Source organism: Pristiophorus japonicus, chromosome 1 (genome assembly GCF_044704955.1).
Source record: "Pristiophorus japonicus isolate sPriJap1 chromosome 1, sPriJap1.hap1, whole genome shotgun sequence".
Lineage (NCBI taxonomy): Eukaryota > Metazoa > Chordata > Chondrichthyes > Pristiophoridae > Pristiophorus > Pristiophorus japonicus.
In genome coordinates this window covers 291,807,443-291,819,532 of record NC_091977.1, presented here as the reverse complement: position 1 = coordinate 291,819,532, position 12,090 = coordinate 291,807,443, and the positions used below count along the sequence as shown (strand labels likewise).

General features: G+C 46.2%; 1 protein-coding gene across 3 annotated transcripts in view; it reads right to left on the bottom strand.

Moving 5' to 3' along the window:
- rttn (rotatin) overlaps positions 1 to 12,090 on the bottom strand; it is a 422,229-nt gene that overhangs the window by 175,505 nt on the left and 234,634 nt on the right. For all 3 annotated transcript variants that reach the window (XM_070888469.1, XM_070888467.1, XM_070888468.1), the window contains exon 36: positions 3,928 to 4,126. In XM_070888469.1, coding sequence (XP_070744570.1) covers positions 3,928 to 4,126 — 199 coding nt within the window. The remainder of the gene's footprint in view (positions 1 to 3,927; positions 4,127 to 12,090) is intronic.

Sequence of the window (12,090 nt, the reverse complement as noted above, 5' to 3'; positions counted from 1 at the left end):
TGTGTCCTCCTCACATTGCTTTTCCTCCCATCTTTATATCGTCAGCAAACTTGGCTACGTTACACTCAGTCTCTTCTTCCAAGTCGCTAATATAGATTGTAAATAGTTGGGGTCCCAGCACTGATCCCTGCGGCACCCCACTATTTACTGGTTGCCAACCAGAGAATGAACCATTTATCTTGACTCTCTGTTTTCTGTTAGTTAGCCAATTCTCTATCCATGCCATCTCCCAAGCCTGTGAACTTTTATCTTGCACAGTAACCTTTTATGTGGCACCTTGTCAAATGCCTTCTGGACGTCCAAATACACCATATCCACTGGTTCCCCTTTATCCACCCTGTTCGTTACATCCTCAAAAAACTCCAGAAAATTTGTCAAACATGACCTCCCCTTCATTAATCTATGCCGACTCTGCCTGACCGAATTTTGCTCATCCAAATGTCCTGCTACTGCTTCTTTAATAATGGACTCCAACATTTTCCCAACCATAGACGTTAGGCTAAGTGGTCTATAGTTTCCTGCTTTTTGTCTGCCTCCTTTTTTTAAATAGAGGCGTTACATTTGCGGTTTTCCAATCTGCTGGGACCTCCCCAGAATCATGGGAATTTTGGTAAATTACAACCAATGAATCCACAATCCCTGCCGCTAATTCTCTTAAAACCCTAGGATGCAAGCCATCAGGTCCAGGGGATTTATCTGCCTTTAGTCCCATTATCTTACTGAGTACCACCTCCTTAGTGATCGTGATTGTGTTAAGTTCCTCCCTCCCTATAGCCCCTTGACTATCCACTGTTAGGATATTGTTAGTGTCCTCTACCGTAAAGACTGATACAAAATATTTGTTCAGAGTTTCGGTCATCTTCATGTTCCCCATTACTAGTTCCCCGGTCTCGTCCTCTAAGGGACCAACATTTACTTTCGCCACTCTTTTCCTTTTTATATACCTATAGAAACTCTTGCTATCTGTTTTTATATTTTGTGCTAGTTTACTTTCATAGTCTATCTTCCCTTAATCATTATTTTTAGTCGTTCTTTGCTGGCTTTTAAAAGCTTCCCAGTCTTCTGTCCTCCCAGTAGTTTTGGCCACTTTGTATGCCCTTGTTTTTAATTGGATATTGTCCTTTATTTCTTTAATTAGCCACGGATGGCTATCTTTTCTCTTGCACCCTTTCCTCCTCACTGGAATATATTTTTCTTGAGAATTGTGAAATATCTCCTTAAATGTACACCACTGTTCATCAACCGTCCTAAACGTTAATCTATTTTCCCAGTCCACTTTACCCAACTCTGCCCTCATACCTTCATAGTCTCCTTTATTTAAGCTTAGTCTGCTGGTTAGAGATCCAACTTTCTCACCCTCCATCTGAATTTGAAATTCAATCATGCTATGGTCACTCATTCCGAGGGGATCCTTTACTAGGAGATTGTTTATTAATCCTGTCTCATTGCACAGGACCAGATCTTAGATAGCCTGCCCCCTGGTTATCTTACATAATGCTCAAGGAACCCGTCCCTTATGCACTCCATGAACTCCTCCTCAAGGCGACCCTGACCAATTTGATTTGTCCAATCAATATGGAGTTTAAAATCACCCATGATTGTTCCCTTTTTACAAGTTCCCACTATTTCCTGGTTTATGCTCCGACCAACATAGTTGCTACTGTTAGGGGGCCTATAGACTATGCCCAGCAGTGCATTTTTCCCCTTATTGTTTCTTATCTCCACCCAAACTGTTTCAACACCCTTATCATTTGAGCCAATATTGTTTCTTTCTATTGCAGTGATTCTATCCTTTATCACCTCCTTTTCCTTTCTGTCTGTCCTTCCTGATTGTCAAGTACCCCTGAATATTTAATTCCCAGTCCTGGTCACCTTGTAACCATGTCTCTGCAATGGCTATCAGATCATACCCGTTTGTCTCAATTTGTGCCATCAACTCATCTATGTTGTTACAAATTCTACGTGCATTTAGACAAAGTGCCTTTAAGTTTGTTTTTTTTTTTAAACCATTTTTTCCTGCTTGTTTCCTCTCTCCTTCAAACTCACTCTCTTTATTTTTGCTTGCTAATTCCAGCTTTACTCCCCTCCCTACTGAATCTATTTTCACGTTCCCATCGCCCTGCAAAGCTCGTTTAAACCCTCCCCAACAGCACTAGCAAAACCCCCTTGCGAGGATATTGGTCCTGGCTCTGTTGAAGTGCAACCAGTCCGACTTATACAGGTCCCACCTCCCCAGAAGCGGTCCCAATGCCTCAGGAAACTAAAGCCCTCCGGCCTGCACCATCTCTCCAGCCACGCATTCATCTGCTCTATCCTCCTATTTCTGTACTCACGAGCTCGTGGCACTGGGAGTAATCCCGAGGTTACGACTTTTGAGGTCCTGCTTTTTAATTTCTCTCCTAGCTCCCTAAACTCTGCCTGCAGGACCTCATCCCTCTTCCTACCTTTGTCATTGGTACCGATGTGGACCACGACCTCTGGTTGTTCACCTTCTCCCCCCAGAATGCCCTGCAGCCGCTCGTTAACATCCTTGACCCTGGCACCAGGGAGGCAACATACCATCCTGGAGTCACGTCTACGGCCGCAGAAACGCCTGTCTGTTTCCCTGACTATTGAATCGCTACCACTATAGCTCTTCCATTCTTCTTCCTCACCCCCTGTGCAGCTGAGCCACCCGTGGTGCCATGGGCTTGGCCCTGGCTGCACTCCCCAGAGCCACCATCGCCCCCACCGGTACTCAGAATAGAGCACCGGTTGGAGAGCGAGATGGACTCAGGGGACTCCTGCACCACCAGCCTAGTCCTCCTCTTCTGTCCGGCGGTCACCCACTCCCTATCTGTCTGCACACTCTTAAGCTGTGAGGTGACTGCGTCTAGAAACGTGCTATCTACGTTGCTCTGAGTCTCATGGATGCACCGCAATGACCCCAGCTGCCGTTCAAGCTCCAAAACACGGAGCCCGAGTTGGTGCAGCTGGAGACACCTCCAGCACACGTGGTCGCCCCGGCTGCACGAAGCATCCGGGACTTCCCACATGCCACAGGATGTGCAATCCATGGGAATGAGCTGCCCTGCCATCCCTCTAGTTACACTCGCAACTATCGAGTAGAACTAAACTCTAAACCTAAGTACAACACACCCAGCCGCTACTCAGCAAACATGTCCTGTACATGTCTGACTAACATCATGGCCCAGAATTGACTGCCAAAATAATGGCGGGTTTAGTGGCGCTCGCTGTTATTGTGCGAGTCATCCAGCAAATTGTGGTGATGGAGAGATACGCTGTGAATTGCTCTATGCCACAAGTTGCACTGCTCTGCCATTAGCTTCGCGGGAAAACAGCAACTCGCCCTCAACCTCAGTTTCATGAAGTTGTTACATTTGTGCATTAATTGCCAATTAAATTCACCGTAGAATGTTAGGGCTGCTGAGCAACAGTCAAGTACCTTTTTAATGATGAGGTTTATGTTCCTGCAATACCAATCAACCTCTCTAGTCCAGAAAGAGAATAATTTAAACTGCACACTCATTCTTACAGGTAGTAAATTGAACATTTAAAATGTTTTATCTTTTTTTCTTGCTTTTCCTTCGTCTCTTTTCACTCTCTCTCTGAATCCAATCCTTATTTCCTTCTCTTTATCTTCCTGTACCTGATGTGACACTAATTTACCCTCCTTCTCCATTGTTCCTGTTTTTTTCCCTCAATCCTTAAATCTCATTGATTAAGATAGACTGTTGCTCCCGTTGTTCAAAGGTCATAGATGCCCCATTTTCCTTGCAAGTTATCAGCTCATACCTCCAACAAAAACGGGGCACGCGTTAAGATACCCTGTTCAGCAAATTCTCAGCCAATATATTCTGCAGTCTTAAACAGGAGAACATTACTATCCTTTAATAATTTCCAGATATTGTTATACAGATCACCTACCCATGGAAAGCTACAAGAAGGTGGTTTTGCTTGACCGCAGTTAATGTGTTTTCTGGAATTGTTGCCAGTAGGTTAGCAAGCAAGCTGCATAGAGCTGACGAGAAGTGAAGGGTAACCACTGCACACTGCTCTGATTGAGGTTCAGAAACATGGGAATTCTCACTGTGCAGAGATTGTGTAGTTTCTGAGTCACTCTGACCTAAATGGAGAAAAATAGAAAGATGAAAATAAAGCAATTATAAGCAGTGCAAATAATACCTCATTTTCTAGACATATTTCTTAACTATATTGTGGAAGAATTATCAAGATGCTTGAATATCATTGGCTCAAAGTTACGATGGAGTTACTTACAGGGCTGAGAGGAGAGAAATTTTAATTCTAGTTGTGCCGTCTTCAAAAGATCGAGAGTGCAAGAAGACAGTATACAGAAATAAAGGACCACTATCCAGCCAACCTCAAAACTAGCTTGCTTTGGGTTTCCTGTAGCATTGACTTGGCTATTAATGAATTAGCGGTAAATACAACAGAAGATGCATTTCCAAACATACTTCTCTAGTTTACTGTTGCTGTATTTGCAAACTATCGTCATGAAAAGCTCCTTCGCCTCTACATTTAAAATAGCAGATAATAGCGTAGAACTTTCCTGTTAAAATTATTATACAACTGAGGAAACTGGGTGGTGGGCAGATACAAATCGGGGCAGTAACTTAGCCCTCTGATCCTGCTGCCCTCTCATTTGAACAGGCAGCATAATTTGAACCATCTGTTTTTAGCAGGCACGTGAGACACTCACTGGGAGGCAGCAGGATCCTGCTTCAAAAATACAGATCAGGCTCCAACATCATCATCAGAGCCTGACTACAATTTTTACCTGAGGCCCATGTGGGGAAGTTGTCGTGGCTTCTCCAGCAGGTCAAACTGGCGACAAGCGGACCTGGGGCTGAGAGAGGCCCAAATAAGTTATATAATTTTGTTTTTGGCTTCCATGTGGGCCAGAGTGCTCCTCTGGGCTCCACATAGAAACCTTGAGCCCTCCTTGCCTCAGGCTTCCTTCCCTCCCCTTCCCAAACTGTGATGCGCTCCCTACCCCTCCTCCTATGCACTTGCCTGACTGCCAGGGACCATTTCTCAGGGCTCTCTGCCTATGGCCTCCTGCCACCAAAATCCCGCTCCCAATTGCCAGCCAGCTAGGGTTGTGTATGAGAATGGTGGCCAGTATACAAATGAGGCCCTGGAGTTAAAATCACCTGGGTCTCACTTTGCGGTTAGACTCCCACCTTGGATCTCACCCGCACAACTCCTGCCAGGAGTTAAAATGCAGGTTTAATTGTTTATTTTTCTCTCAGTCTTCCACTCGCCCTTCTCTCCCTCGCTGTATACCTTTCAGACATTCTCTTGTTGTTAATTGGAATACTCTTCATTTTCAGGACACTCAATTTCAGGTTCCACAATTTTAGAGTACAACTGTCACTTGGCTGATTCTTTCCAATGCCAATATACATGTTCAAATTTGCCAAGTTATTAGCAGTCTCCTTTTGGAATGAGTACGAGACCCATCCCTTGCTTTGTTTTCTGTAGGCAATGTGCTTGGCCAATATTAAAAGTTATAAATGTTTCAAGTTTATTGTCATTTGAGTAATTGTTACATGAATGCTAACTTTATGTCATATCGTCTTCATGACATATATTTCAGCAGCACAATGTACAGCTTGTGAAAATTGGACCAACATTTAATGCTGGTCTTCTGAAAGTCACTGCAGATGCCCTTTGGCAGTGCACATTCGTCAGGGTGCAGAACTGAAATATCTGAGCTTGCAGGCAACATAGAAAGCTGTCAGGTTGAGATACAGGCACGATTCAGTAGTAGCTGGGTGTAGAAGATGTGATGTGAGTTGGGGCTGGCTGGAACTCTGGGGTGCGAATCGACTGGTGTCGAGAATACGAAGTGGAGGAGCTGCAGGTCTCAGTGAAGGATCATGGACGCCCAATTGGATTTGAGGCTAATGGCTGCATGAACAGCTAGGACCATACATCAAATGGACAACTGTAGGTCAGAAGTAGTTAGCATCCACATGCCTTTAGTCTGCTGCACATATTTCACATCAGGCCAGACTTGGGCCAGGCCCTGCAGTACTCGGCTATGTGCGAGTGTGGTACCTTCCTGGAGTATTTGGAGGTGTTGGTACTATATGGGACGTGGCAAAGAGAAACACATCAGAGTTACGGTTCATGGTTATGTTTGCAATTTGTTTTCTGAATTATTACATTCTTTATATGTTTATTCGGTTCAAAATATAAGGCTCAATTTTCCCCAGCGCTGTTTTTTGGCGTATTTCAAGAGATACGGCCGTTTCTTTTGTCCCGACTACTCCAAAAAAATAACTTGCAAGTTTCCCTGTTCTGATTTTTTAAATTGGCGCCGCGCAGCTTGTCCTTCAGCTTCGGCATAATGTCTGTGTCGAAAAAAAAAACGATGTTCCCCCCACTTCTGCGCATGCACGAAAAAAAAGACGTTTTTTACGTGACTACTATGGGCATGCATGCCCAGTACATCTCCTGGTCTGTATTCGGCCATTTTTAAAGAGCCAATTGCGTGAGAGAACTTTAATTCTCAGTGAAAAAATCGGAGCTGCAATATGCAACTCATATTGCATGCAGCTCAAGGACCAAGAATTTCTCACAAGAGGAAGTGGAAGCACTAGTTACTGAAATTGAAGACAGATGGCACAAGCTGGCCATCAGCAGAGGTCACATAAAAGTTTCACCAAAAGAAATGAAGAAACGCTGGACCAACTTGCAGAAGATTACTGTGCAATGGTAACCACCCCCAGGTCTGAAGGCCAGTGCAAAAAAAAGTGGCAGGTCCTTGGTCAAGTAGTTAGTGTAAGTAATATTTTCATTTATTCAAGGGAATTGCAATTGTAAATGTGACCATCTGTATGTCCCACCCAGCAGAAAGACACCCTCTCTAAAAATTTACATTTTCAGCTTTGCAGAGGCAGGTGGCGCACAACAAGAGAGAAAGAATTCGAACAGGAGGAGGCCCAGCAAATCTGCACCCACTGACACACTTGGAAGAGAGGGTCGCTGCTTTGATGGGTCCTGCCTGGAGACAAGCAACCACCTCTGCACAAGCTGGACCCACACTCGAGGGAGAGGGCAAGTCCTGCAAATTCCACGTTCTGGCTTTGCTAAAATTCAAGTACTGCGCGGGTTAGCCATACTTCGGCTCATGGGAATGTCTCCGTCAGCTATGCTTCGGTTGATGCAATGTGCTATCATTCATCGTGGTCCTTCAAAAGGAGCCTGCTGCCTGCGCTGTATGACCGTACTCAAGCCACCCTGCCCCCTCTCCTCTGCTGCTATCCATTTGTCTGTTCTGTTATATTTTGCAGAACTTGAGGCCAACCCTGATGAGGTTGAAGAGGAGAACATCTTTCAATCCCACGTTCCAGACCAAGAGCATGGGGGTGAGGGTGAGGGGCAAGGCGAGGAAGAAACCCCCACTCTTTTACTCACTTTGGAGGAGGTGCAGGTGCCACCCATTGAGGCGTCAGCCCTTTCCTGAGTGGTACGAGTGTTGGGACATTCCATGGTTTCTTACAGTCCGAGGCTGCGGGTCCCAGTGGGAGGCAGCAAGCCACACCCAGGGTGAGGAGGGGAAGGAGAGTTCAACAGTGCTCTGCTGAGGTGCAGGATCTAACAGATGTGGTCCAGATGATGGCAAGGAGTGCAGAGAGCACTTACCTTACGCGATCACTCCTGGACACTATCAGTGGGGTGGGCGATGAGGTATCAGGGCTGTTGGGAGAAGTTACAACACTCTCACGAAAAATGGGAACACTGCCCGGGAACATGAGGGAGGGAATGTCGCAGGTAGTTGAGACACTGTCAGGGCACATGAGGGAGGGAATGTCAGAGTTAGCTGCTGCAACAAGGGAACACTTATTGCAGCTATTGATGGAATCAACTGCTAAGCCTACTTCAATCGCCAGACCAGTCTCTGAAGAGGGCCAAGCTGAGCCTTCCACTTTACAACCTGCCTACGCCCCCCATCTAGAAGTGCGCATTACCAGAGATGTTCGAAAGAATAAGCTTGGTACCAACCCGAGAAACGCTGTGCCACCGCCTGCGGGCAGGAGTGAAGTCACCATGACCAAGCGCAGCGGGCGGTCTTAGATTAAGGTGGAGGAGAGATGGGTGCTATGTGGGAAGTCAGGGACGCTTCCGGTGTCGCTGACAACGTGTGCGGGAAGTGCATCCGCCTGCAGCTCCTGACGGACCGCATTGCAGCACTGGAGCTGCAGGTGGATTTACTCTGGAGCATCCACGATGCTGAGAATGACGTGAATAGCATGTTTAGTGAGTTGGTCTTACCGCAGGTAAAGGGTACACAGCCAGATATGGAATGGGTGAGCAACAGGAAGAGTAGTGCAAGGTCCCCTGCGGTCATTCCCCTGCAAAACCGCTTTGGGTACTGTTGGGGGGGTGGGGGGTGACTCATCACGGGAGGGCAGCAGCAGCCAAGTTCATGGCACCGTGGGTGGCTCTGTTGCACAGGAGGGCAGGAAAAAGAGTGGGAGAGCTGTAGTGATAGGGGATTCGATTGTAAGGGGAATAGATAGACGTTTCTGCGGCCGCAACCGAGACTCCAGGATGGTATTTTGCCTCCCTGGTGTAAGGGTCAAGGATATCTCGGAGCGGGTGCAGGGCATTCTGAAAAAGGGAGGATGAACAGCCAGTTGTCATTGTGCATATAAGTACCAACGATATCGATAAAAACGGGATGAGGTCCGACAAGATGAATTTAGGGAGCTAGGAGCTAAATTTAAAAAGTAGGACCTCAAAAGTAGTAATCTCAGGATTGCTACCAGTGCCACGTGCTAGTCAGAGTAGGAATCGCAGGATAGCTCAGATGAATACGTGGCTTGAGGAGTGGTGCAGAAGGGAGGGATTCAAAATCCTGGGACATTGGAACCGGTTCGGGGAGAGGTGGGACCAGTACAAACTGGATGGTCTGCACCTGGGCAGGACCGGAATGAATGCTCGAGGGGGTCTGTTTGCTAGTGCTGTTGGGAAGGAGTTAAACTAATATGGCAGGGGAATGGGAACCTATGCAGGGAGACAGAGGGAAGTAGAATGGGGGCAGAAGCAAAAGATAGAAAGAAGAAAAGTAAAAATGGAGGGCGGAGAAACCTAAGGCAAAATGCAAAAAGGGCCAGATTACACCAAAATTCTAAAAGGGGCAAATTGTGTTAGAAAGACAAGCCTGAAGACTCTGTGCCTCAATGCGAGGAGTTTTCGGAATAAGGTGGACGAATTAACTGCGCAGATAGCAGTTAATGGGTATGATGTAATTGGCATCATCGAGACATGGGAACTCAACATCCAGGGGTATTCAACATTTAGGAAGGATAGACAGAAAGGAAAAGGAGGCGGGTGGCATTGCTGGTTAAAGAGGAAATTAATGCAATAGTAAGAAAGGACATTAGCTTGGATGATGTGAAATCGGTATGGGTGGAGCTACGGAATACCAAGGGGCAGAAAACGCTAGCGGGAGTTGTGTACAGACCAGCAAACAGTAGTAGTGAGGTTGGGGACAGCATCAAACAAGAAATTAGGGATGCATGCAATAAAGGTATAGCAGTTATCAGGGGTGACTTTAATCGACATATTGATTGGGCTAACCAAACTCGTAGCAATGCAGTGGAGGAGGATTTCCTGGAGTGTATTAGGGATGGTTTTCTTGACCAATATGTCGAGGAACCAACTAGGGAGCTGGCCATCCTAGCCTGGGTGATGTGTAATGAGAAAGGACTAATTAGTAATCTTGTTGTGTGAGGCCCCTTGGGGAAGAGTGACCATAACATGGTAGAATTCTTTATTAAGATGGAGAGTGACGCAGTTAATTCAGAAACTAAGGTCCTGAATTTAAGGAAAGGTAACTTTGATGGTTTGAGGCGTTAATTGGCTCGAATAGACTGGCAAATGATACTTAAAGGGTTGACGGTGGATAGGCAATGGCAAACATTTAAAGATCACAAGGATGAACTTCAGCAATTGTACATCCCTGTCTGGAGTAAAAAAAAAACGGGGAAGGTGGCTCAACCGTGGCTAACAAGGGAAATTAAGAATAGTGTTAAATCCAAGGAAGAGGCACATAAATTGGCCAGAAAAAGCAGCAAATCTGAGGACTGGGAGAAATTTAGAATTGAGCAGAGGAGGACAAAGAGTTTAGTTAAGAGGGGGAAAATATCGAGTACGAGAAGAAGCTTGCCAGGAACATAAAAAATGACTGCAAAAGCTTCTATAGATATGTGAAGAGAAAAAGATTAGTGAGGACAAACGTAGGTCCCTTGCAGTCGGATTCAGGTGAATTTATAATGGGGAACAAAGAAATGGCAGACCAATTGAACAAATACTTTGGTTCTGTCTTCACGAAGGAAGACACAAATAACGTTCCGGAAGTACTCGGGGACCAAGAGTCTTGTGAGAAGGAGGAACTGAAGGATATCCTTATTAGGCAGGAAATTGTGTTCGGGAAATTGACGGGATTGAAGGCCGATAAATCCCCGGGGCCTGATAGTCTGCATCCCAGAGTACTTAAGGAAGTGGCCCTAGAAATAGTGGATGCCTTGGTGATAATTTTCCAACAGTCTATCAACTCTGGATCAGTTCCTATGGACTGGAGGGTAGCTAATGTAACACCACTTTTTAAAAAGGGAGAAAGCAGGTAATTATAGACCGGTTAGCCTGACATCAGTAGTGGGGAAAATGTTGGAATCATAACGGAATCATTTCCATTATTTGTTCCATTATTAACACAACCTTTTGAATGAAAGAAGAATTATTTCCATTATTTGCTCCATTAACACAACACAACATTATGGAACAGGTCCAAACAGTAAACATGGTCCATTCAGAATAGTTGCCGCTGAGCCTTCAGGCAGCAAATCGTTCACGGATGAGCTGCTGGCGCAAGGCTCGAGCAATTGTTAAAGAGGCAGGATGGCCCGCCCTCCTCCGTCGTCATGCTCTGGGGGTTCAGGTAATTGCAGGGCTTCCTCCGTGTCCTCCTGCTCGACATTTGCATGTTCCTCCTCATCATCATCCACTGTCACCTCAGGTGGGTCTTCTACTACCAGCTGCTGCTGCCTCATGATGGTTAAGTTATGCAACACACAACAGTGAACTGAGCGACAGGCTCATGGGAGTATTGCAAGTAGCCTCCGGAATGGTCCAGGATGCCAATGGTCCTCTCTATTATGCTGGACGTTGCAATGTGCGACATGTTGTATTCCCGATCAGCTTCCATCCGGGTTATGCATAGGGGCATCATGAGCCAGGTGGCGAGGCCATACCCTTCGTCTCCCAGCAGCCAGCTCTGCCCTTCTGGCTGCTGTTGAAACATGGCAGATTTCGTGCTCTTGCGTAGGCTGAACGCATCATGGGTGTTCCCTGGATATCTTGCATCAACTGCCATGATGCAATACATGTCGTCAGACAAGCTGCACAGTCACAGAGTAACCGTTACCTCGCAGTCCTCCTGAATCTTCTAGGGTGCAGGTCTGCTTTTACTAACTCTCAGATCTCGGTTACAACTTCTTTGTGGAAAAGCAGCCTTCTCAGTCTGCATCACTCAGGTGCAGGTATGAATGCCTGTCTCGATATACCCGATGTGGGTAAGGCCTGCTGCTCATCGTCCTACGTGCTCTGAGGTTCTTCATGCGATGATGTCTAATCAACCATCTCCTCCACAGCACCATCATGCAGAAGGTTTGCACAGGGTATGACATTGTCAATATTGCCCCCATAATTAAATTGTAGCTTTGCAAGAAGCTCAAAACAGCAGCACAAAGGATTTAAACCTTCTTTCCTCTCTCTCTCTCCCCCCCAAGGTCGATGCCCGAATGTGGACCACACCCTGGTGTGCGCATGCGCAATAGGCTTGCTTAGAATGGGAAGCTAGGAATTCAATGAAGACATGTGGGGCAACGAAGTCTAATGGAATTCTTTAATTTTTGATTTTTTTTCCAAAGTACCACCCCACCAGCGATTGAACTTCTCACCAGGCTCGAGGTTCGGCCGGCAGAATTGCTCCCTCACCCGGACACAGGGGCACAGTGTCCACTCCCCCTCCCCCCTCTTTTGAAGCTGAGCCCT